The 27,497-nt window shown below is 40.4% G+C and overlaps 1 protein-coding gene across 2 annotated transcripts in view; it reads left to right on the forward strand.

The window, feature by feature from the left end:
* Positions 1-27,497, forward strand: part of SATB2 (SATB homeobox 2) — a 135,802-nt gene that overhangs the window by 45,464 nt on the left and 62,841 nt on the right. For both annotated transcript variants that reach the window (XM_069781802.1, XM_069781801.1), the window contains exons 4-6: positions 15,373-15,499; positions 17,669-17,792; positions 22,621-22,723. In XM_069781802.1, the coding sequence (XP_069637903.1) occupies positions 15,373-15,499; positions 17,669-17,792; positions 22,621-22,723 (354 nt within the window). The remainder of the gene's footprint in view (positions 1-15,372; positions 15,500-17,668; positions 17,793-22,620; positions 22,724-27,497) is intronic.

A 27,497-nucleotide genomic window follows, 5' to 3' on the forward strand; every position in this document is an offset into this window, starting at 1 on the left:
CCTTTTTCAACTTTTTCTAGTTTGAGACAGAATTTCTCCTTCAAAATTTATCTGCTTTAAAAGCAAGTTTTTAAATAAAAAGGGAATAGACTGATAGGGAGTAAGGATAGGGCTAAATAATTTAGAGAATAAATTCTTAAATTCTGTTTGAATATAATGCTTCATCTGCCAGGAAATGATCAGTTGATTTGTTTTTCATTTAAGCAGAACCAGTTACGCAAGTTGTGGTTTTATGAACTGATTCCCCCTGCTTTTTCTCCCCTGATTTTTATCCACTGAAGCAAAATATCTGTTACTTCCACAATCTACTGATCTGTGTTACACATGGAATATTCAGAAATAATGTCATCTTTTGGTGGTGATTTGACGAACAAAAGAATTTAAGATAATTTTCTGCAATAGAAATAATGACTTCACCACCTTTGTATAGTTGAAGGCTTCTCATCTAAATATCGTCAGAGAATGACTACTAATGTTCAAACCCCAAGATGAAATACAAAGATTCTTCTGGCATTACTCGGAGAAACAACTGGAAAAAAAAATTTTTTTTTCCAAATTTTTTTTCTTACTATGTTTTTCGTTTCTTAGTTATACCAACATGCTGCATACCTGTGTCTAAATATACATACATACATATGAACTGTATAGTGTCCAGAGTAAATACAGATACACATATCTTTATGTGCAGGAAGGGGGAAAAGTGTTAATCCCTTAAAGTAAGTGTTTTATTTTCTCCTTTTAATTTAAATTCACTTTGCATTTTATTGTATTGGCTCCCTACAAATACTTTACTACTTTTGCTGTGAAAATCAGTAAGGGGAGCATGATTTAAACAGACTGCTCTGTTCTCTCCCATTATGTGGCTATGCATATATTTGCAGCCACTTAAAAGGTATTATACATGTTATTTAGAAATAGTTATTCCATTGAATATTTAGTAATGTATACGTGAAAACTGATCCAGAAGAGACTATATGAAAAAAGATTTGCTCTGGCAGTAAAGTGGGTTATTTTAGTGGAGAAACGAAATCTTTTTTTCTCCTTGACTGCAGGGAGAGATGGGTCTGTGCAGCCGACCAGTTAAATGGGTAGCCCATATGTGCACAGTGAAGAAAGCTAACGCTGAGGTGCGAATGTGACTGGCAGAGGTCGCCCATGCCTACCTGCCGTGGTCCTTTCTCATCTACAAGGGCAGCTTTCGCCCTGCCCTGGGAGCTTGCCCCTTTGTGTATTCTGGCCTGCCCTGCTCTGCATGGGCTGAGTGAGCGTGCCTGGTGGTGGGTACCCTTGGGCACAGCTCTTGTGGAGCCGGCATCCCTTGCTCATCCCAGTAGACTAGACCCACGGCAGACTCTAGTGACCTCCTCTTCCTCTTGTTTATAAATTTGAGTGAAATGCATGGTAAGAAGATGGGAAGAAAAGTCATGACTCAAGCTAAATAGAGTAAGTTGTTGCCTTGGGGGTAGGAGGAGGGGACATTAGAGGTTTGTGGTCTGGAGATTTATTCCTGTAGAGCTGGGAGGTGGCTGGCTGTCATTCAGAGACGGGAACAGCGTGGCGTGGGTGTGAGGAGGAAGGCGACAGTGATGTGGCCCTGGAGGGGCGGGTGAGCAGGCACTGCCCAGCAGAGCTGCTTGCCACGAGGGATTCTCATCCAGGGTTGAAAGCATCTTATAGACTGTGACGAATCTGAGCTCTGTTTTAGCAGGAAATAAAACCTGTTCAGTTATTTGCAAGCTAAAAATTAAAACTATTTTCTTTGTACAGAAGGAGACCTAAAAGGCTGGCAGCAAGGTTGACACCATTTTCTGGCTAGGGCAGTTGTTGTTGGAGGGTTCTGCCGTCTGACTGAGGCTGAGGGAGAGTGTGCATCATTCTTGCCCATCAGCCTGCCAAGTCTACCTATCTGTCATGAGATACAGCACTGCAAATTCCCTTTCCCTACTGGCAGAAAACACCTCAGCCACCATAACAGCGTAATTTTGCAGTTCTACCAAGATCTCTCTAAAGTTTTGGTTGTGACACTTAGTTACATTTGCTAATATTTTCCTTCAATATAAAAATTATTGAACAGATGATTCCGGTATGACATTCCTTTTATTTAAACAGGGCACATGCGGGCACACGACACAGCTAATGGAATGTGAAGCCTTTTGTACACTACATACCTGGATAAAAGCTGGCTTAAGTCCTTAATATCTTGAAATTGGTACCTCCGTTTCATTGCTATTTGTAAAGAGCTTATGTTAGCACAGCCTGAAGACAGAGTATTTCGATTACGAACTGTTATCTTAGTTTCTATAAATTAAGTGTTCTTTAGACATTTCCAGATGAGGGGCCTCCAGATCTTCAGTTCTCTTCTTTGGGCATGCAGTGAAAAGCATTTCACCTCAGGGTAGGTAAAGGAGGTAACAGAGGCGCCAGTATTTTGGGTCACCAGCAATAAAATTACTCCTGATTGTCAAGATTGGGTAGAACTTCATTTTCAGCATGACTTCATTGAACAACTTCTCAAATTTCATGAGAACATGTTTAGTCTAGAATACTATATCTAAAGGAAGCCATTTCTCACAAAATCTTACAGATTCATCCATAATTTATCCATTTCATTTAATATTTACGATTATTCTCCTAGATTACAATTTTAATGGTGTGGCTTTGACCTTTTACACCTACACCACAGCGGCACCTGGTCACACTGACTGGGACCCTTATTGCATGAGCTCTTCAAATGAGTTATTCTGTGATAAACTGTAAACCAGGGCCATCACCTGGGGAACAAGAGCTGTTTTGGTGCTGATAGGCTCCTCTGATTGGATTTTCATCCACCATAAACTCAAATGTGAAAAGGAGGAAGGAGGGTATTTCTGAGGCAGTGGATTTTTCCAGGTGGACGTGCATTATGATGAGTGTTTGGTCCTCACCTAAAGTGCTGCCAATCAAAAAGGCAGGCAGAAAAGCTGAGCTGCCTCTACACAGAGAGCTACAGACCTGAAGAAGTGCTGAAGCATCCCATATGGTGGATGTGCTGCATCACCTCTTTACTCCATATACTCTTTTTTGGTTTCTTTCTTTTTTTTTTTTTTTTTAACTAATTAGAAAAAGAATAAATTTCAAATGGTTTTGAAGTCTGAATTATTTTAGCATTTTAGGCATCTCAGACTTTTGGGATAATTCTTTAGTACTAAAGTTTCTGCTTACTCAGTCTTTATTTCTTTGCAGTTTATACCTGTCTTAAGACCTGCAGTATGAAACAACTAATAATACTCCCTGTCTCCAAATGAACAACAGACTTTTGGGGAGTAAAATAGACTTTCATTAAGACGCAGATACCCACAGCGCAACCCACGTCCCACCACCTGAGCGAGTGCCAAGAGCAGGGAATAGTTACTGGCCGTGGGAGATGACAGTGTCGGCAGAAACCAGATTGAGGCTTTTCCTCCAGGGTGACCTTTGAAATCAATCAGATTGTGAAAACGATAAAACTCCCAAAGCCACCTCTTTGTCTTGTGCTTGCTGTGCTAGTAGTGCTCCCTCAGTGCTGAGGTTTACTCTGGTTCCCTGTGCGAGTTAAGGAGAGGAGCATACATCTGGATTATTGGAGGGTTATTCCACATACTCTTTCGGGAATGCATGTGCATGCAATGTCTTCATCTTCCTACATAAGACTTTGGGAAGTACTGTTACGTGTATCTTATTATATCTCCTTTACTGTGATGTTGTTAGTTGAAATCCCTAGTCAATTACTGTGTATTTGCAGTACAGAGGAGAACACTGGCAGCAGGATAGGTTGTACCTTGTGGTGAAACGGCATCTTTGCTACATTCCAGAGATTTTCTAGTATTGGTACCATGTTCTGAATAAGCCATCATTCCAATATATCTTTGTTTAATGATATTCCCCAGAACTCTGAATGAGCCTCTGAATTCCTTTTCTGCTTACACACATGTAGAAGCTGTGCATACGTGGGCCTAAGATACCTGGGGCTTTGGGAGATGATTAGGAATGACAATCTTTCCCCCCTCTTTTCTTGAAATATCAGCGTGGGGGATTTTTTGGCTCTTTGCATTTGAACATGAGATAGAGTTTAGGAAAGAAAAAGAAGTGGTGAGAGCACTGAGCTCTGGAGGAATAGGGTTCTGGTATGGAAATTGATTTAGTGTAGGAGTGTTGGTATTAAACAACAGTTTCTTACACCAGAAGACCCATCGTTGGGGCTGTTGTGATAACCTATCTCTTAAGGTGTCTGCAGTGCAAAAAAAAAAAAAAAAAGGCCTGAGAGTGCTGGTGTTCCATCTTCCAGCTTGGTGGGTTGTGAAGCAGTGTGAACTACTTACTGGAGGATGGATCTCAGGAGGTTCTAGAGCTCTCCACCATCTCATGAAGGTGTTTACAGTGCCACCAATGCTTGAGACTATGGAGTCTTGCAGCGTCTGATGGTGTCCCTTAAACTCCCAACCTGGTTTTGGCTGGGATAGTGTTAATTTTCTTCATAGCAGCTCCACAATATCTATGTGCTGTGATTACACGAGAATCTTAGCTGCTATGTAAAGAAGTGGTAAACTTCTGGAAATGATTCAAAGCATGACGTGCATGTGCTGCAAACCTCCCAGATCCAAAAAGTGAATAACTCTTTCTAGTCTTTGCCATGTGCACAGAAATTTATAATTCAAATTAAAAATATAGTTCTTTCTGTCTTTCTATCTTTTGGTCTTTCGTTCACAAACTGACTAACGTGGAGATGAAAATGCTAACAGGATCCAAAAAGGATCCGGTGGCTTTGTAAGAAAATAGGTTCAGTTCTAGGAAGATGTGGGCTAAGAAAACAAATCTGGGTTCATCTCAGCATAATGTGGGCTCATCAACAGTACAAGGGAAAACTGTTTTTTCTGAGTCTGGTAACAGTTCCTGCTTGCTCTGAGTCATCTCCTCTAGTGGTGAACTACAGTCTTTTTTTTCTGCTTTGTTTTCTGTTGATAGGAAATGTAGCATAGTTCAGTAACCAGCAAAGCTTTATTTAGACTTGTCAGAAATGCAGAATTGTTTTGCTCTTCCTGGGAAGAAAAGAGGGAGATGAGGAACCTGAGAATCAGGTTATCAACTGAAATGAGTCTCAGTGAAGGAAAAATTTTTATTGACTTTAATTGAATTTATCTGAATTTACAATGCTGCCCAAATTAGGGACTAGGATTATTAAAATGTATTTTGAAAAGAAATATTGCAACCTTAAAGATACTATTCTTTGTCTCTCCCTAGTAGATCAATTTGTAAGGGAAGGCTAAGGTTTGATCCATTGCTGTTTACCTGTTTGTGAGCTACGAGGGAGACCTGAGCCTAAAGATCAACAAACCCTCAGTCTTTGGTCTATTGTGTATTCTTAATTATATGTGTGCATGCACATTTACATATGGATAATTTTTCTTCCTTACAATTTTTTAATATAAAAATGCTAGAATACAAGTCTTACCTCCTTTGTTAACTGTTTAATGGTGGATCTAGTTCTTAACTGGATGTCGTTAAAGATAGTAGGATCAAGCCTATGGACATTGTTTGGTCTTGTATGGATCTGGATGTGCTCTTACAATAATGCAGCTACAGAGAGCAAAGGACTTCTGAGCCAAATTGCATCTTCACATACTGCATTCATGTTGAATTAGTGGAAGCAGTCGTTGTTTGGGGTTTTCAGCAAAGTCCTCAATCCCTCTCTTTCCTCAGCAATACATGCTTTTCTAACCTGCTAGTTAGATGCTGTCCTACTAGTTCTTCAGTTGTTCATGTTGTTTTTTTTCATGGAAGTCAAGAACTGAATGTCTGGTGGGAGGAAAGAAAAGACAGAAGGCAAGCCAAAAGTAGTAATTTAGTGAAAAAATGTTCTGCTAGTCTTCATACAGTGTAAGGAAAACCCCAAAAGACACAAATCTTAAACTAAAAAGATTAAGCTGTTAAACTACATAGGCCAGAATATAAATCTGCATTCAGTTTAGGGGTTTGTTTGTGCAGCACAGCATGCTGTGTGTCCTTATTTTTCTTTGGACTTGAGACCCATGAATTTTCAAATCTACTGCTAGTTGACTCAACACAAAGATAGTTGGCTACTGTATGTCTGCAGTCTGAGCCAGACTTTCTGTGCTCTCGGTAGCTGTGTTACTGTGAGTAGGCAGGATATTCAGATTCATACAAGGCCAAACAATGTCCGTAGGCTTAATTCTAAGCCTATTAGACTCTACAACGTCCTATTAGCAATGCTCTTTTATAACCTTTAAAATGTGTTTTATGTATTCAGTTGCAATGCCATGTTACTGTGCTTTTTTCCTGCTCAGTGGACTGTCTTCCTGTGTGAAGCTTATAGGCAAGCATTGAAGCTGGGTGAATTGAAGGAGTCTGCGGCACTGGCTTCTTTTTAAAAACAGATACAGGGTTTTCCCCAAAGAAGGAAAACATCTCCTGTCTCTTACTCTCTTCTCCATTCAAAAACATCGTAATATAAAATGCAAGAAAGGCTTCTGGAGGGTGGGGGGACCAAAGGCTGTCTGCCGGGATGCCTTGTTCTCCCTGCTGGAAGTGTCGTGAGGTGGGTTGTGTTGGTGGCGTTGGGCTGGCAGGACGCTGACAAAGAGGGCTGGAAAACAAATGTTTCTGTAAAGTTCTGGGCCTTTTACTCATGTGCAGCACCTGGCAGCATGTGCCACCATGTGCATGAGGTGGCAATACAGTCACCAAGTCCGGAATTTGGGGCGAGATGATCCAGGCATTGTTTGTGGCTGTTAAAGAAACATGTGCAGTGGAGAAAAGCACCGCCTGTTGAGTACACTTGCATTCGTGTTTCTTAGCAACTGAGGCAAATACAGTAAAGCCCCGATTTTCAGCCTCTAAGGCTAAGGTGGAAGCACGTTACAGGTCCCCACTAGCAGTATCGGCCTATGTAGGCTCTCTGGGAGGCACTGAATTATAGACAGGAGCTGTGGTCCCAGCGCCAGGCTGGGGGATGGCAGAGTAGCAGCCAGGGTTTTGCCATGGAGCCTGGGACTCAAAGAGAGGCAGCTGCTGTCCAAAGCAAAAGGAACAGCGGTGGTTTTAAGATGGCAAAGCAAACCTCCAGGCATGGGAGCAGCTAAGGAATCAGCTTCGATCAGGGAATAGGCTGAGTTGTGACACTCCTGGTCTGGATTTCAAAGGCGTTCAGCAGCCACGGCTCCCTGGGAGGAGGCACAGCCTTCGCTCCTGTGCAGCTGAGCAAGCTCAAGCGTTCCCAGGATTGAGCTGGGAAGGATCTTACCATAAGAGTACAGGTTGCCCAAAAGACAGTAATTTCATGCAAAAACGGGGAGAGCGCCGTGCTTTGGGCTTTATGTGAGGGTGCTGTTCGTGAAGGAGTGTGTGCTGCAATCCTCTGGGCATTTGGGCCACTGAATAATACTGCTGAGAAAAGTAGCCCTGGTGTGATGGTGCCTCTCAGGAGAGGACAGCCTGCTGGAGGGCAAAGCTGAGCGCCAGGCTGACAGGGTTATGAAGGGCAACGGCTAAAAGCTGTTTAGTATCTTGCATGCAGTAGCCTCTCTGTCATGAGTTTTCATGACTGAAGAGAGTTTGTTTTCATGCCATGGAAGTGATGCTTGGAGTGGTTCTCTCTCTCAAACAAAAAAGAGAAGAAGACGGCTTCCCTCTCTTAATTCATGTATTACTTCTTGCTGTCCAAGGTAAGTGCAGACTTATCCAAAAAATGGTAAAAGAGAGATGTTATGCAGGGCTAAATGTGGTTTTCCTCAGTGGAGGTAATAGTTTTAAAAGTCATACATAAAACATAAAAAATACTTAGTTTTAGAATATTGTGTACCTCCTTTGCTTCCTCACCCTTCCATTTATTTGTGGTATTCATGTTCTATCATGTAACAGTTTTAAAAATAATCCCCTGAAGTAAATAACATCGACCTTTTTTTTTTTCCTGTTTCCTTACCAATTATTGGCTGTTTTTTCAGACAGAATAGGGGGTTGGAAAATTAAATAAAGACTTCCAAAATAACAAGCTCCAGAAAATTTTATTTAATTTGTGGGTTCATTCTGTTCCCCCCCCTTTTTTTTTAAGAAGATCTTTATTAATTTAGTCTAGTAACTTAGTGCCTATATTAAATTAATCTTATAAAAGTCAGGGTCCTCACATAACGTTTCCCAAATGTGAAGCAGCATCTATTACATGAGGCACAGTCTTTTTACTGTAAAATGTAAACCCGATATGTAGAGTTACAAGGCATCAAACCGTTTGGTGTGTGTTATTTAAGTCAAATACTTGAGTACAGTCATGCTGGAGGAAAGGAATGGGCAACACTAGCGTTCAAAAAATTAAAAACTCAAACCGAGCTTCATATATCAAAGTGATTTTCATCTGTGAAAGTACTCTGAAGTTCAGCAGTTAAACCTTGTAACACTAACAGTCTTCCTATTGATAGTTACTCACATCCATGTTTCTGTAAACGTTTTAATATATAATCATATAAATATCATATATAATCATGTAAATGCATATCTATATTGAAGTCCATGTATTAATACAGATGTGCAAGCCAGAAAGGCTAGATATGAGTGTTTAAATTGACCAGCTCATTGATGTGTTGTTGCACCACAAAATTTCGTCCTGTAAACCGCCATTGGTAGACATAGTTTATGACGGCATTTTAAAGCAGCACTAGCAAAGACCTCCAGCAACAGCAGTACAAAGGGCTTTGCGCTGCCAGAGCTTTGGGTAGCTCGGCCGTGCCTTCCCCTTGGGTGAAGGTCACCCTTTTGTGCAGAGCCCTGAAGTTGCGCAAGTCTTACGAGCCGGGGTGGAGTGTTCGTCATTCAGGGAGTGTGGGTGTTCCTGTTGATTTGTGGATGTGTACATCACAGTGTAACCACATAGTTTATTCCTGTTCTCTCACTGAATTATTTATTATGGACCGAAATGCGGAACGAGGGGGATTCTTTTGTATTGGCATAAACATAGGATTATGTTCATTGTGTGCTTTCAGTCACTAAATCACCGATATGTCAATTGGCATAATACAGTCTACCTCACAGGGATGTTACAAAGCTTAATTAATTAATGTTTTTTAAGTGCTTTGGGATCCTCTGATGAAAGGCGCTTTAGAAGTGCAGGGGAGGATTATGCTGATTATTTTCCCCATCTATTACCCTAATATGTCACTGATTGAAATTCAATGGAATAATATGGGCACCCTTATAATGATGGGCAAAGGCAGTATAATATTTTTTGAATTTCCCTAAGAGCTAGAAAAGGCAGCTCAATAATATAATACAAAAATTAATATAATCAGGGTTTTTTTTAATTGTTCCCATTGCTTTTTTCTCCTTTCTGCTTGAAAAGTCATTCCCTTTGCTGGATTAACAACAATAACTACAAATTATGCCTTTATGTTGTTACAGTTTGATGATATACTGCAGCCAGGGTACAGGTTAGAAACACAGGCTGAGTTATTATGTACCGCAGGGTAGTGATTTCCTGCAAACTGATTTATGGATAAATAAGTCTATGTACTTATTACATGGGACAGGCAGTTTTTAATTTCTGTAACAAAGCACAGCTGAACAAAGGAAAATTACATGCTATAGCATAAGGACAAGACACCTCTGAAGAGGATAAACAGATGCAATCAACATCACAAGAGCCTACCCATCTTGTAGGGGGGCCCTGTCAGTAGTGGCTGATAGATAAATGGCTTGATGGTCCCGGCAGCAGGGGTTTTATTGAGTGTTTCACTGAGGTCTTTCATTTGGAGTTGTAAAAAGAATCAAAGTGTTTGGGTGCTTGTGCTAATCTGCAGTTTCTCCTGAGTTTCTGTTGTGTTGATAAGAGCTGCTGTTAGAAAGTAAGATGTTTAAACAAAATTATTTGATTGAACTCACAGCACGGCAGCAGATGTTGCTTGTGTTCTTCACCCAGCCCTGCGTTTGCAGTCAGCCACTCTCGGGCAGCGATGCTGTGATGCAGGGAGGTGAACGCCAGGACACCTCGTACAGCTCTGGAACGCCACAGCCATGTGAGGCATGGCTCTGGTCTGGTATAACTCTGCAGATTCAGATTTGCTTAGTGCATTTTGAAGGAGTAAACGTAGCCCAGGAGATCTTGTGCTGGGTTGGGCACTGCGTATTCCCTCAGCCTTTCTGAAGCTCACATAAACACTCTGGTGTTTGCTGTGTCTGACTGTACAGGCACGTGTTCTTACCTGAGCTGGATGTAACTTGTGCTGCCACAGCCTGCAACATGTTAGTGAACACGGAGCTGTAGCGTAAGAAACGAGCTTTGCACTTCTCCAGTTTCCAGCCCGACTGCCTGTCAGTCCGCAAGGACAGCGATTAAAACAAGTTCTGCTTTAACACCTCACTCTATGTGAGTCTCAGCAGGTTACATTTGCTTATGCTGTAGCAAATGAGAGGTGTTGGTGTGCATCAGGGAGTCAAATGGTTTGTCTGCTTAGTGTTGACAAGCGCTTTTCTTAACGATGTTTGGTAAAGAATCTATTCTCTGTTACCCTTCTTCTTCCCCTTTAGCCAAAGAACACAAAATTCCTTCTCTTTCCCCCTCTGTATGTATTTGGGCAAGTGTTACTCATGATTCAGTTTGTAGCTGTCTCCAGAAAAATGTTGAGGTGGGGGTGGTGATGCTAATGGGAACTTCCAAAATGTCCTTCATTTGATCCCATGAGTTAATTTTAACCCTAGCAGATTAGCATTTTAAATAAATTGCATTAATCCTGCGTTACCTACCTACAAGTATCCATTTAAGATGTAACTCAGATATGCTCATAACTCGTGAAAGGTGAAATCAGGAGTCTAACCATGGTGGGAGCAGTTTGTGAAGGGAGGCATTGACAGCATGAGGTCTGTTCTGGTCCTGTTTGCTCTCTTTAGCTGCAAAAAAGAATTTGGAAAATGCCCCATTTTAAGAGTTTGATTTTACAGGAGTGAGGTATTGAAGTGTCCATGGGATGCTCCAGTATTTCTCCTGGGACTATCCAGATAAAAAGTTAACTATGCAGGTGACTGGGAAATGCAGGACCCGGACCTCACTCTGTTTATGACCAAGAAGTGTCATAGCTAGACTGTATATTCTAAACCCCAGATGTGGCATTCTTAGAATGAGTGTACTGTATGGCTATCTTTCCGTTTGCAAAGACAAATGAGGCTTCTAGCCCATATAGGTAAATAATTTTCTGGGACAGCATAAGCTACATAATAATGAAAAGGGTTTGCCAGCTTGGCTGTATTTTTCTGGGGAAAAAAAGCTTTTTGCCTTTTGCTGTTGTTACGCTCCTGATTAACTTAGTTATTCTAGAAGTCTGCTTTAGCCCCCAACCTTGCCTCCATTCAGTTTACATCTCACTAGGGTGAAGTCCCAGGAACAATCCCAGTGCTTTGGATGCATCACTCTTTCAGGTAATACTGTAAAAGAAAAGTCATGAAGATCCTGTGTCAAGTTCTGCTAGGTATAGAGGTCAGCCATGATGTAGCTGGTCAAGCCTTCTGTTCAATGCATTGTTCTGCTCTGACTTGTGTAGTTACCACTTTCTTCTCCAAAGGAGCTGCATTTTAAATTAAACTAAATTGAAAGCGCTCTAGCAGGGTGGCACATCATTGGCCTAAGCGGAACACCAGCAGTGAATTGCAGTGGTTGTTCTGTATGAACCTGACACGCGAGCTCACAGAAGTTTGCTGCTAGTGTGTTCTGGCATTCTTGTGGGTGAAGGGAGTTATGTAACTTTTAAACTAGATTGCTTTGTCTTTTTTTCCCTATCTGCATTTTGATCAAGCTGAAGCTTAAACTTAATAAAAGACCTGTCTGGAGGAGGACATGCCATTCAAGAACCAACAGCCAGCGTGGATAGAGAATCTCTTCTAAAACATGTTTTGAAAAAAAAAAATCTTTTGAGAAAATTGTTTGCTCCGTTTATTGTCTTTAATTGACTACCTGGCCCGGGCTGCATTCAGCCATTTCTGGATGAGTTCTTGAGAGCTGTTCTAGTGTGTGGCCATTTCTTGAGTGTGTGCAAGCTTTGAAATCTGTTGAACTTTCCCTTCAGAAAAACTCTTACAGGAAAAGAGTCCCAAAGGATCAGTGATACAGGAAAGAGAAGCAGACTCATTAACAGAAGAGTTTTGTGAACTCATGAAAGATGTGCTTTCAGATTTCCTGAGCAGTCTGATCTGCTGTGCATTATCTACACATAATTTTGAGAAGGTCTGGAGCTGACAGAGGAGTGATATTCCTGGAGCAGTAGTATATTCATTAATAACCTAGTGACCTTTGCTTATTCCTGTCCCTACTCCCAAGTCTCAGTTGTGGTAGGATAAAAGCTCAGTCAGACAAGTTAAAGTGATTTCTTTAAAGGCCTGAGCTGTACCATTTGGAGTCAATGAGAGGAACAATAAAAAACGTGTATGTGAAAGTGACTCCTTGCTACCAGGCTGTTATCTTGGGATTGCTGTTACACTAGAAACACTGAGTCCAGGATGAGACGGGACCTTTTTAAGGGGGAAAATTTTGGTCCACTCGGATGTTACTGAAGAGTCATTCAGAGATGTCTTCTAGCACGCAGAGAATACATTTGCTTAACAAGCTGGCATCGTCTTCCCAAATGCAGCCCTAGAGTTGCCTTAAGTACAGTGTTGGTGCCATGAAATAAACCACCTGTGAAGTCTGCTGAGGAGCTGGATGGAAACCATGGCTTCTGGCTATCGTTTGGACCAGCTTAATGCGCTCTGGAAAAAAAAATTTCACACGTCATATCACACCGGCTGAAAAAATAGCGTACATCAGCAGTGCTGTAACACAGAGTAAAGGACTCGCAGCAGGTGTTAACGTGCAGAGGCACGGAGCATTATGGTAACACCTGTGTTTGTCTAAATCCAGCCAGAACAATTTCCTCTCCAGTTGTAGAGGAGGATTAAAAAAAAAAAAAAAATCTACCTAACTTCCAGTAGTAGCAGACATTTCCTGTAAAGCAATTTGCATAGTATTTCCCATGGTGCACTCTGGCTGCACTGTGGTTTTTCTCTTTAAACTTTTTTAGTCTGGGGACACCTTTGGTAACTTCAGTGACCCCCAACCATCTCTTTGTCTCTCGCCAGTGCTGCCAGGCCCGAGCAGTTGCAGATGGTGTGCTCTCTGAGTGCTTTCCTTAATTGAATGAAAAATAAAGCCTCTTGTAAAATATTACCAATTTAGATGTGACTTATGGGGCACATATGATGCTTATTTTTTCAATTACATGAAAACTTGGCATGGTTAAACATAGGAAGCCAAGTGTTCTGTGAAGCTGGTATGGATTTCTGGATTTTTAGGTGATTTTGCTTTAAATTATTATGTAGCAGAAGGGGGTGAAGGAAGTCAGCAGCTAAACTGTGTTTTCCCAGCATGTATTTCACTCAGTGGACCCTTGATGCTCATTTCATGACTAATATATGCTGCACTATATGCATTTCTTGTTGTCACCAGAGATAACATTAAGTAAACTATCCCCTTAAGAAAAACAGCTTTTCTTGGCAAGTGGAATGTGACTCAAGGAGCCAGCACTGGAGACATACGGTGCTGTGAATGAGTGCTGTGTGTTACTCTACTGGATCTGAGTCCAGGCACTATTTATACTGCAGCATATTCAGCACCAGATTGTTAAATCTTAATACTGAAACAGTGCATCATTTAAATGTTTTTGTTCTGTTTATGTCCCATTTTCAAGCATTGGATATCAAGCAACACTTACTAACTTTTTGTTTCATTTGGACAAGATCTCCCCTTGCCAAAAGCTTTCTAATCTGCTCTTGAAATATTAGCCCATCTGTACCAGCATGTTACAGTGAAACTTTGTGCCGCTGAGGATGAACTAGGTCACTTCCAGTTTCTTTCAGTATGTGGTGATAGAATACCTTGCAAAGCAATAAGTCAATGGTAAATGCAAAGATTTAAGTGCTAGAGAAAGGGAGTAGCACTAAAATTATTTCCTTTTCAACCTGTGTAGGAATGGGGAAAAAAATATTCCGTAGCAGTTATTTCATGGACTCATAAGCATTGTGTTCTGTTGTTTTCTCTGTGCGAGAACCTCTGTTTCACTGTTTCAGAGGTGGTACTAATTTTATGATCATGTTTGGGAAATCAGGGTAAAAGGCCTTTGCCATTTATTTCAGTTTGGTTAGTTCCAGAGCTGGTGAAGAACTGCGAGGAGAAAGTGAGGAGGGGAGGGTTGAAGTTTCTTTGCATTACAGCATCCTTCCAGAAACCCAAGGAGGGTTCTTGGAGCTCCTGTTACCACAAAGGAAGTAGTTTTCTCATGTATTAGTGTATTTCTGGCAGTAGAGTTTACAGATGGTCTTTTTGAAGATCAAAAAGTATATAAGCAGACCTCAAAAGGCATCAGTTTAAATGGGAGTCTCGTAGGGCTGTGCTGAGAAAAGTTATGTGAGCACAACAGTGGGGCAGTGGGAACACGGTGGAAGAGGGAAGAAAAGCAGTATTTGCGATAGTGCAGAAGAAGGCCGAACTGCTTTGCTCTCATGTAAGATGGCACTGTGGCTTGCTTTCTTTGGCGTCTTCCTGAAAGTCATTCCCGGGTATTAGTCATTGTTTTTGGTGTGGGTGGGCCCTCTGCAATTGTCTAAACAGAAATAATACCTCTGCACCAAATGGTTTACCATCCAAGTTTACAGTCTTTGTGACAAGCTCATCCAGAAGAGGTGATGATCCCTATTAAAAAATGAACAGAAGTAGAAATAGAACTTACAGCATTCTCTCCCGCCCCCAAAGTGCTATTTTGGATCTGTGGTCAGTAGCTTGTAGTTGGTTTTTTTTCACAAAGAAAAGCAACTGTCTGCATAGTGCAACTTGTAGCTGGGAGTGAATTCTTCCTGCTTGGTGGGTTTTCAGTGCCATCCATCCACACTGGGAATCGTACCATGCTTAGATTGTAACTGCGTGCTGAAAGCCCACACATAGGAATTTTCCTGTTCAAGTCAAAACCAATGCATTTATTTACTGAAGGGTTTCATAGACTGCAAAATCAGGACTATAGAGTATTTAAAGCTTGTTCTAACTTAGAGAACTAGGCTTTAGTGGGATGATGAAAGATGTGAAGGGAGGAAGCCTCCTGTGCTTCCTTGAAGCAATTTAAGAGCCAGGAACATGTCAGCAAGTATCTGCTAAGAATTTAAAATCTATTCCTGTTCTTCCCCATTGTTTGCTTCAGGAGTCAGTACAACACATCTTTTTGAGCAAGACTGCAATTAACCTCAAGGCAGATCTTGAATCTCGTGAACAATCAAGCTTATCAAAGGGTTTAGTAAATGGCTGATAAAATATAAAGCACAAAATTTTTGTTTTCTTTTCAGGAATAATCAAGCTTGGGAGGTGGAATCCCCTTCCTCTCAGTTATGTGACTGATGCACCAGATGCGACAGTAGCCGATATGCTACAAGATGTCTATCATGTTGTGACATTGAAAATCCAATTACAAAGGTGGGTGTTTCTGAACATCTGTCCTTCTCTATTCTCTGAGCTGCTCTGTCGATTACAGTGTTACTACAGAGATTAGCACATCCTGTCTTCATTAATTTCTGGTCTTTTGATGAAATGAAAAGGAAAATGAAGAGAAGGGTGGGTCACCTGGCAGCTTTTTGGTGCATGTTCCCACTGATTTTGTATGTTTTCTGAAGTAGCAATATGGTGGCAGAGAAGGGAGGGCTAGAGACTCAATCAAATTAAGATATGGGGCCTTTAAAGGCAGACCTTTCCACAATTCCTAATTTAATGGATTCTTGAGGCCTTATTGTATAAAAAAAATAAACTCCTTGCCTTTTTCCAGGGGCCGCATTGTGAGAATCCAGGTCTTCTACTGCCAGCTGCTGAGATGGGGTGGAGGGGAGCTTTTTGACTTTCCTTTTTTCTCCAGTGGTCTTCCCAGTGAAAAAGCTAGAAGATGAGGGAGGGATGTGTTAATACAGCTCCATTTGGCATTTTGAAAATATTTTCCTTCCCTGAATGCTAGTTCTGACTAGCAAAGCAAAAGCCCCTGACACTTTTACACTTACTTCCCCTCCCTTGCCCGCCCCCCCCCCCCCCCCCGACTTTTTCTCCCCCTTTCTCTCTGTGGGCCTTCAAAAGAGTCCTCAAAAAGTTACTGATGTCTGTGTGAGGAGTTGCAGCAGTTCCCTGGTAGTGCATGGCATACTCTAGACCTGCTGGTAAGCCTACATTGCAGAGGCTGCTGTAGCTTTATCCCCAGAACATGTCAGAGGAAAGAGGCAAAAATAACAGACAGCCTGGAATAATTTGTCCACAATTCTTTGAAGCTCAGCTTGAACAGAAGAGGGGTCCATTGGGATGTGTGACTGTGTCCTTTGGTGGCAGGTACATACACTCCAACTGTTCAGTTCAGTTTGAAATATGGAAGTAGTGGGTGCCTCACTGATATTAACCTCCCAAACAGCGACATTTCTTTCCTGTTACATCTCTGATGTGGCTTGGGGTTTTCAGTTCCCACTAACAGGCCTTTCCTTGGTTTTATATACCGTTATCATTTCTCAGCTAGACTGCATCTCTGCAGCATAGTTATAAAAGAACATCTAGAGCCTGTAGCTGCTATAAAACTGGAGTGCAGTAACCCATCTCCTCAGAAGTATGAGCTACCAGGAGTCCACCTAGCCTATTGCCACATCGGTATTACTGAGGGGTATCAACCCAAGATCAAGGTCTCGTTCTTCATCTTCAGAGTGCTTGAATGCCTGGATGCCATGTAAATAAAAGATAGCCCATGACTTTGAGATAAAGGTGGTCATTGACTACTTGAACTCCTCAAGCACAGCTAAACTTTCAACTCTGAGGGTAAAGCCAGGCTGCGTAGGCAGAAGACAGAACCACCTCAGAGGTTGATTGGAGAGCGTGCATTAAGTCTCTCAGGCATGAATGGCAATGACAAGCTTCTCCCAGCTTTCCGATGTGCTTCTTGGGTCTGTCCCCATGTATGTAGACACAGACCATAAGCTTGTTAAGTTAAAAGAGGCACAAGTCATATGAAGACAAAAGCTTCACTACATATGCAATTCTTGTAGAATGAAAGTGAGAATGGACTACATGTGACAGATGTTGGGCATATGGCTTAATGTCTTTCTGAAAGGCTCTTGGATACTTCCGCAATGAGGGCAGTATGAGAATGTGTATAAAATGAAATTCATTTTTCAAAGCCTTGCCTCCACACAATGAGGGCCCTTACTGTTTAGGGATTTTGTTAGTGGCTGTGTGGCGTATATGTTTATTATTCTGTCCCAGTAGGAGTATCTTTCTCCGTCTGGAGAGGATGGCTTTATTCAGCCATTTCTGGGGCTTGCTTTATGCAGTTTCTTTGCTCTCCACCAGGCCCCAGAGGGAATGGTTATGCACACATACAATACCAGAGCAGGATTAGCTGCTATTCCTGCCATGTACTGTCATTCTTTTAGTTGAACTGCACATCTTCTGGGAGTCAGGCTTGGTGGGGAAGGGAAAGAGGGAAGAACACCTTGATGGGCTGGCTAAGCTGGAAACTCCAAGGTTGTGCTCGCTGCTTAAAGGTCTATAGCACTTGTATGCAAAGAGTAAGCATCTGCGAAGGTGATGTTTCTATCTACTTTTTGCTTTCTGTTTTAACAGTTGTTCAAAGTTGGAAGACTTGCCAGCAGAGCAGTGGAACCATGCCACAGTTCGCAATGCCTTAAAGGAACTGCTCAAAGAGATGAATCAGAGCACATTAGCCAAAGAATGCCCTCTCTCACAGGTCAGTGTTTTTAGCATGCTTAGGGAAAGCCAGACTTACAAGATCTAAAGCTCATACTTGTTCAGTAAAGGGCTTAAACTAAACAATTCCATAAATACTGAATCAATTTGTTTTCTTTAGAAAGGAGAAATTCTAATTAATATGAAAAAGAGTATCTTTATACCATGTTTTCTCAGTGGGTTGCCACGTGGAAATTATGAATGAATTGGTTGGTTTTTATCCTGCTGTTGAGAGAGATGTAAATTCTTTATTTAGATCTTTATGTGAACCTTTTGCAATAGGACTAGTGATCCTCAAATGCAAGATTTGAGTGGCTTCTTCCCACTAGCAGAGACCCGCCTCCCCCCCTAATGCGTAGGTAGCTCTCCTCAGCCTCCAACTATGATAAAAAGTATGCTGTTTTAACAGTTGTGCCCCAATTTCTAGGAAACAGCAACAAAAAATGTATATGTAATTATGTTAAAAAAAAGAACAAAACCTCACTCTCATTCTCCATGACTGCTTTTTAAACGGCAGTGATGTCATGTCTAAGACACAAGTTCCTGCAGATATCATGAGTTTTATTTGTATTTCAGGTATAATGAGAGACTCATAAAATTTTCATGACTGAGTCCTCCTTGCCTCTCAGAAAAAAACAGAAAAACACTTCAGCACCCAGACCAAGTAACTTTGCTAGGACTGAAAAATACGTTGCTTTCTAAAAACTTTATTAGAATCATAGGTTAATCTGTCGATTGTGTCTTAAAAAAGTCAAAACATCAGTAATGCCTACTTCCTAAAAATCTGATGCTTTGCTAGCCCATATCCAACATTTTTTCTCCTGTGGTTGCCTGTCTTACATTGCACTGTACGCTCATCCTGCAATTCATGATCTAAAGCGTCTGTGAACTAAGAGAATTCTTTCTATGTATAACCAGCACAAATTTGCCTCACTGCATTATGATTACAACTCCAGGGAAAGCGCAGAAGTGAGATACAGAGCAGAATTTAGGTCTTTGCAATTGGTAGGAATCACGTTCGTCATCTTCCTTAGCCATGTGGGGTGTGCAGAACTAACAGGAAGGAAAGGCTGCATAAGGAAAAGCCATGTAACTTGCCTTGTTTACTAAAGAAGCAGCAGTGACTTTAGGTATGCACAGAGTGTAAGTGCGTTGAATACGAAAGTATTTTTCTTTTCACACAGTTTAAGTGTAATTTCTTTAAATAGAATTATCTGTGGAATCTGGTCAGCTAATCATGATTGCAGCATATGGTTGTCTCTGCCCAGTCTTCTTAAATATTCAGTATAACTAAACTATGCATCATTTCATATACAGAATTCATTTGTTGTCTGGGTCTTTTTCCTCCCACTTCAGTTTCAAAGCCTACCAGGTGGAAATGCTGCAGTTGGTTTACTCCTTCTATAGCCTCAGTCTGAAATATATTTACAAAATTACTTATGGCAGAACTGTAGCAGCAAAAATTCTCACCCCAGTGTTTATTCAGTGGACAAAGCTAAAAGGAGATCCTTCTCTAGAAAACTGAGATTGCTTACTTTTAAGCACAGGTGTAAGTGACCTTGAGTAGTGACTAACGCTTGAACTGGGACTGCAAGAATGCAGCTTGTATTATTATTATTATTATTATTATTATTGCCATAAAAAGTTTCAGTCTCTTTTGTTTTGGCTCACAAAATGCAGAAGATACAATGGAAGGTTGTATAGGAGCTGTCTGTTACCATCATCTGAATATGCCTCTAATACAATTCCTTCTCCCAAATCAGTTTTAAAAAAATACCATGCCAAATGTGAAATGTCATTACAACCCCCTTGTGGTTAATATATTATTGACAGCAGCAAATTGCAGAGTGGTCTCTTAGGAGTCAAACTGCAGAGTAAATGCTTCTGTTTATTAATGTGTTCACAGTGCCTCAAGTACAGAAGTGGAGAGGGGCAGCGCAGGGAGCTCTCGCTCCCACCAGTGACGGTGCTCCGTCTCTGGTTCTCGGTGCCCGAGCTCTCCATGCAGCCCAGATGGGGATTCTGATTGCTGCTAATGGGAAATGTAATCATTCACTTTGATTTAAAATTGTTCTGTTTTTTTCTGCTAGGTGTATTATGTGGCTGCAGCTTAGCTACCCTTAGCATACAGCTCCTGTTCAAACAAATAAATCCCAGTTAACCAAGCTGGGGGGAAGGAGGGTAGGTGGGGGGAGTCTGTGTGGCAGAAAGAAATCCAATTATTTCAGCATTTCCATCTTTGCATAGAGGCCTCTGTCTTTCCTCTATATTGTGTAACTCATCTCAGCACTGACCATGCGTTTTGTCTCTGCTGGAGCAAGATTTCTTGGGATGTGAGCATGTGCCATAGTTTTTCTCCTTGACCTTACTGCACCAGATTTTCTTTGTGTGGATATTTCTTAGCTCCTGGTCAAAACAGTTTTCATTCCACATGGCTGTCATGGCCACACACATACCAAATGTATCTGCTACTTCATATAATCTTTTCCTTCCTTAAGGATTTTCCCAGGAATAACATGCATTATTTAGAAATTTGCAATTAGTCAGTGGGTTTTTTTGCCACTCTCTTCTGAATGGATGTTTCCTCTCTGCAGACTTATCACGATTCCTAGCAGAAATACCCCTAGGACATTTAATAGTGAGGATGTGTAGTTTGAAAGTTGTTATGGTTCTTTCCCCTGCTCTACTGTCAAACAGTTGAAGAGAATCTGTCCTGTGATTTTTCACCAATGGTTGATTTACTAGTTGATTTTACTATTTAATTTAGGCTTTGCTTTCACAAATAAAGGTTAATGGGTTAATATATTCTGTGATATTTAATAGCCCTACAATTTCAGTAATGTCAATTTGTTGCAGAGCTGGAGGATTTGGTGGAGGGGGAAAAAAAAGGAAAAACCAAACTGTTATGTAGACAGAGCTAAACAGTTTCCCCACCCTTCCTTAGTGACTGGAAATTTAACTGAAGTGACACTAAAAAACCCCATGTTATCTCAGCTCAACTTTGTTCAAAATCCTTAGCAGAGGCTATCTCTGTGTCAGGCTTTCAGAATACGACTGCTTGTTAAAATGACTTAGAGCAAGGGAGGATTTATGGGGAAGGAATTGCTGCTGACTGCCACAGTGCTAGGTTTATGTCTCAAAATATTGATTTTAATTAGAAAATTGAATCTTAGTTTTAGAAATTGAAGCTGCTACTTAAAGGCTCTTACTTCATAGCCTTCAGACTCTACTGCAGTGTGCCATAGCAGCCTTCGAGTGGAAAAGTTACAGTGAAAAGGCAGAAGAGCCTCTTTACTGAAAGTGAAATTACCTGTTGAAGACTAAAACTAATCTGCACCACCCAGTTATCTTAAGTCTCTCAGTTTTGCTCACATTTTTTAAGTCCCCAAACCTCAAGAGTTCAGGAACAGCTGGAGTCCTGTGATATTGCAGTGAATTGGTTAGAAGGCTGGATAAATCTGGAAGAGAGAGGGGATGTTTCTGTTTTTAAAGCATTGTTAAAATCTGGTAAGCCCATGTCTAAGCCTTGTAGCTTTCAGAGATGGCCAAGATCCCATTTTGCACCAGAGCCTGCAGGAGCCGGTGGGCCAGAGCTTGAACCTACGGTAAATAGCTTGTTCGAGCTGTGAGATTGTCCTCACTCTCTCATCTCTTGCAGAAAGGTCATACAATGTGCCAGGGCTTTTTGTGAGCTTTGACATAAGTGAGGAAGGAGGGCATAAGGGAAATGCGGTTTCTGGAGAAGGTGCACATTGGCTCCCATGTGTTAGTGGTGTTAGATTGCATTTTCTTGCTGGAAATGTACATGTGCTGGAAATGATTTGACCCTAGAAGAGTTCGGAGAGGGGAAAAGGAAAGCAAAATGTGGTTGTTAAAAAGATGCCTCCTCTGTAGAATGAAGGGAGGGGGAAAAAATAGTAAGAACTACCAGTAACCAGGCTCTTTCCCACCCTATGGGCAGAAGCATCCTAAGATATAAACTGTCATTTTTATGGATATCAGGTACTGCAAAACAACTCTGCACCTCTTAGCTTCAGTTGGCTTGTACTAAGAGTTGCTTAGAGAGAATTTGCAAAGAGTAGAGACGGGTGGTGGTTAAGCAAGCGATATTTCGGTTTTGTTGAGCTTTTTTGTGGTTTTTTTGGCTGCTCTGTATTGTAGTATGCGTAGTTCCCTTCGCTCTGGATGGCACTGTTAATTTCTCTTTTCGGTGATTTTTCACACAAGGGCTAACCACACGTTTCTATAAATTATATTAATTTAACTTATTTGCCTAACTGTTGTTCTGCAGCAAGTAGCACGGATGTTCTCTGATTCTTGGCTGTGTGGTCTTGCTGCATTTGGAAGCAGAACAGACACATCTGAAAAGCATTATTTGGATTATGCATGCTGGAGCATCTAATCTTACCTTTAGGATCTGGTTCCTAAATCATGCTTGTTCTCACCCTGGTGCAGTGAGCATGTGTTCCCCAGCATGGCACCGCCTGTTGTTATGCAACTAAAGTTTAGATACTGTAATATCACAAGTACAAAGTAAAGTAGAACTGCCCCCCCAATGTGAGCTGCAGGTCTCAGCCTAGGTTCGTACTACATATTTTTTGCTTTATTATGCAAAATAATAATTATCATTTTGTAATTTTAATTATGTCTTGGAATATAGAATGGAGAATAAACCCAAAGTTTTGTACTCATCAGACACTTCTTTTGGTTTTAAAGTCACAAATGGATGATCATGGTGCACTTGCATGTCATTCGCTTTCCCTGGAAAAGATTTCTAATTGTGCAAGATATTTTAAAACACTTTTTGTCTTTCTTTCTGTTACTTCCAGAGTATGATTTCATCCATTGTAAATAGCACATACTATGCCAATGTGTCAGCAACCAAGTGCCAGGAGTTTGGGAGATGGTACAAAAAGTACAAGAAGATTAAAGGTAAATTGATTTTTTTGTGACTTTCCAAGTTCTTGAACTTCTGCTGACAGTTTGATATTATTTGCTTTAAGTAAAAGTGATAATAAGGTACAATAATATTTGTGAATTTGTCTACAAAGAGGGCACAGTTACAGCACATTTGAAATTAAATCTGATACTTTACAAACAAGGCTGGCATGAAAACACAGGCCACTTAAAACATGCTTAAAATATCCCATTTAGCGGTGCTGAAAGATGAACTCTGTTTTGAGTTAAGCTAAAATGTTTTGCAAAAAAAATGTTCTAATATCTCAGGATTTAAAAGTTAAATTGCTATGTAAATTACCTGAGTTGCATTTTATTCATGAAAGCTAGAAGCCTGTCCTTCTAAGTTACATGTGCCCTTGCTCTCTGTTTTCAATATCGCAAAGTGTACTGGCATTCCTGCCATGTTTTGTCAGGTGGAATCTGGATACCAGTAGAGGATTTAATACCTGATTGTTAGGAGACATGGCTAAATAACAAGGTGCTGCACCCACTGAAGTTAAGATGAAAATAGCCCATTGTTTGTGTTTTTTCTACAATGAAATTGTGTTAGCTGGTTAGCAGTGAATGCCTGAGGCAGTAAAATTATTCTATGTAAGTTCATCCCACTCTCAGCAGTGAAATGTCTGATCACCTTCTAATAGTACAGGAAGTGATGTGACAAGCATCCGTTGTGTGTAGTTTGTTCTTTTATTCATCCTTTCCTTGGGGAAGGAACTTGCGTGTGTACTGGACCATTTGTTTGGTAGGTTTTTTGTTTTAAAATGCACCTGTGCTTTGAGCAGGAGTTTGGGGATAGTCAAAAGCTTTTCCACAATACCAACTGGCTCCTCTCTCAGCAAATGTCCATCAGCCTCGGAGATTAGCTTTACCCTGTGATAGGGTTTTCCCATAGTTTTTCTCTCTGCTACACTACTGAGGGGAAGACTCATTGTCTGAAAGAAGATGTAGGCTATTTTTGTTGTTTCTGTCTGTGATCCTTTCAGTGGCCAGGAAAATCATAACAGGATTCACAAGCATTATGCAGAAATAGGGTAATGTCCTGTCCTTCTTGAGAAGCCATTGTATTTTTAGTTGCATGAAGATTAGCATCTTTCAAAAAGAGTCTGCTGTCTTTTTCTCTTAAAAGGCTGGCATACATGAGCTATGAAAGGTTGCTTGTTTAGTTTCCATAGGACAGGCTAGAAATCTGCATAATAATACCATGAAGAGTCTGCTGCTTGAGTTAGGAACACATGGAACAAAATTGCATAAAATATCAGAACAAGTTCTGAGGCGTCTGGTTTTCCTCTGCATGTCTGGATTGCGCGGAGTATACCTGTAAGACGCTCAGGCCTGGGCTATGCAGTGATTAGATTTTCACTGGGGAAAAAAAAAGAAGAACGTTTTATGGTAAAATAATTTGTGTCTAGAAAGAAGATTGTTCAGGCAGAAGTGGGGTGACAACGCAGATGAGGAAATGGAGGTGTTGCTTTTCACCTACTATAATGACTTAGGCTTGAAGTAAAAAGTTGATGGGACATTTTAGTACATGCTTACCCTCCCAAATAAACTGGATAGTTTCTTCTCTCTCTAAATTGCCATTGTGTGACTCAGAAGTGTTTCTTTTCTCTGAATGGTATCTCTTAATAAAAGAATTTTATTCAAAGTGCTCTAACATATCCTGCTGGTTAAAAAACAATCAAAGGAATCAAACAGCTTCAAGGTCATCACCGTTCGCTTTTACTTGCCATTCTAGGAGAACAGAGATGGGCTTTTTTTCTTTTTTTTTCCCTTCTTTTTTTCCAAACTGGGCAAGGGTGCCAGTTGCAGAGGCACTGGAAGCCCTCAACTGTAGTGTTCTTAACTGTAGAGATGCCACTACACGTTCTGAGTGTTTCTAGCACACTGCTATCTTCCACTTTCTTCTATTCTTAAAGCATTGAATTCTTTAAGCTCTTACTTTTTTTACTTAGTAAGTGCACAGTTAAATTGTTAAGTGCCGTAAAAGCAGAATGAGACCTCAATCAAGAGGTCAAGGATCCAAACCTGAAGAGTTTGCCAGATAACTCTGTATCTGTGGTATTCAGAGACACAGCCAGTCGTTGCTGTTTGGAAGTGTATGTGTGTGTTAGTAGGAGGAGAAAAAGGAAGGTTAAGGTATGTGTGAAGTAAACACAAGCTGCTATAAAGCAGTTCAAGTAGTGTTGATTCATCAACCATATGAGTGGGAGAGAAAACAAAGAGTCTATGGCAGGTACAGTGGTGCATGGAGAATAAACAGCCATGCAACTTCAGGGCAGTAACCTAAACCCCCTAGAAGCAGGAAGACTTCTGCAGTTCTTGAGGTGGTTTCAATTTCTCGTCATCTCTGTTTTCATGACGTTTTGTTTCTTTTCTGTAGCCATATACTCCTACAGGACAGCTCAGTTAGTATGCAAAATCAGTGACTAGAGTTACGTGCTTCAGTCATCACATACTCCTTTAATAATAATTAATAAAAAGGACTTAGATTTTCCATGAAGGTGGATGGATGATGTAGCAATTCATTTTTCAGGTTGTAATCTGGATACATTAGGTACAACTACAATTTAGAATCTTTGGGACCAGCACCCATATCCATGTGTAACTCTAGAGCTGGTTGTTAGAAAGTAAAAGCAAAAAACAATTCACATGAGCTGTGGTAAACGCAAAATAGGAAGGGGCTTCAAAATAACTTTATTGACGTTGCAAACTAAATGCAGCCTACAGTGTTAAATGTGTTTCCTATTATCTGCTAATGTCTGTTTTAATAAAACAGTGGGAACTAAATGGTTGCTTCTTAATCAAAACCATGATTTCCTAAACATAAGCTATGTGATTCTGTTACAAATTGCCACATATAGATCTCCTAGGTCAAACTTTTTTCCTTTCTCATAGAAATAGATAAACAGTAAAATAATTATACACTCTGCAAGATCAAAGTAATTACAACTGAAGCCAGGCAAAAATAAAAAAGTTCTCTGGAAATAAAAAAAAGAAGAGCATCAGGTTGCTGATTATATAGTTAATGTTTAAATAAATATAAGAAAGTGAACAATCAATAACTTGATATTATTAGCAACAGATGTAAAAGCTGTACACAAATGGGATTGTATCAAATCTCAAGTAAACATTCTCAGTGTGCATTCTGTTGAACTCACTGAAAAAATGGCTAAACTATTTATGCTTGTAATTTAAAAAAAGTTTTCAGTTAGTCCAGCTCAGCATGGTAATTTTGTCTTGTGTCAAGACGATGCTAGAATAAAATTCTGCTTGAATTTTTTCTCCCACCCTGCCCCAGCCCCTTAAGGTTTTAAGACATTCACAGTTTACTCAGCGGCACGAGAGTTAGTATACAGACAGATTTGGGAATTGGCTGTTGTGAGGATGGAGGCTTTTTGTCTCCTCCTGGCTCTGAGCCTACCACTCGGGATATGTGTGAGAACACGAGTAAGTTTATAACAGGATGTCCACTCATTCCAGTCTCCTTGGGATACATGTATATATATTTGAAGGAGAGCTTATATTAACACAGTTTTAATGGAAAATGTGTGATAGTTGGGAAACAAAAAGCTTACAGTTCTTCTGTGAACTTTTTCTTCCTCTCGTGGACGTCTGTAATTATTTGGGGTGGTAATTAAGCTATCTGGTTTGTATTGTAATTTTGTTGAGAATGTGCACCATGAATGAATTTAATATGAAGCCTTTTTTAAACTCTTTTTACTTACTTTTTAATTTTTCTTCTTTTTGAGGGATGCAAGGCTTTTTAGTACACAGTTGTGCATACATGACAGGGTTTAAGTGTGTTCAAACCTACTTGAATGAAGAATCAGAGTTCCCCCTTTTTAATAAAGGTTACATATTAATTGATGACAACTATACAGCAATGGCTCAGTCCAGTGGTTCTCAAACTGTCTTTCTCCTGCCCAGTCCCACGGGGATGCTCCTCTCAATCTGAGAATCGCTCATCTGGTTTCTCTAGATGCTGAACTTGCTGAAACTGGGAGAAGGTATTCAACGTCGTTGAAATTCCAGATTTGAGTAATTGCTTAAAAGGCTTGCATTGGTTCTTAATTAGATTAGCAAATAGATACACAAATAGAAATAAGAGGTTTTAAGTAACTATATACATATATATACACATATAAGTAACTACACATATATAGGTCCATATTTATAAACTATACATATATGGAGAGAAGTATTTCAGAACTTCGCTGTGCAACTCAGATCACTGTCAAGGGGTAAAACTTGTACCAGTTACCTACTCATTGCCTGGTGTTTTGGGTTCGTAGCATTTAGAATATTTTTTAGCTCTATTTCTCAATAGATATTTCACTTCCAAGTGTCATGCTTTCTATTTTTATCAGGAGGACTATCACTGTATCAAAATTCTTTCACAACTGAAACTCTTAGCTGGTGTGAATTTTTTCTTTTTGCCTGATGACACAACTTAGCTCGGTGGGAGGAAGTTAGGAAGGCAGAGGGGAGAAATAAATATATTGTGAACTTAAAAATAAAAAGACGTATTTTCTTTGTCTGTGAAACATTTCCTTTGCTCCTGCCATCAGTGGCTGTCAAAATATAGCTTTCTGTGGATGTGAGTTTTGAGACTGTGGCTGTCTCAGTTTTTGTGGAATGGTGAGGCTTTTCAGTTTAAAGGAGGAGGACTCAGTTATTTCTATTTCAACAGATCAGGCATGTAAGAAAAAGCTTTCATATCTTCCTTAAATTGAGAATCTGCTTTGGC

This window comes from Haliaeetus albicilla, chromosome 4 (genome assembly GCF_947461875.1).
Source record: "Haliaeetus albicilla chromosome 4, bHalAlb1.1, whole genome shotgun sequence".
NCBI classification, from domain to species: Eukaryota; Metazoa; Chordata; class Aves; order Accipitriformes; family Accipitridae; genus Haliaeetus; species Haliaeetus albicilla.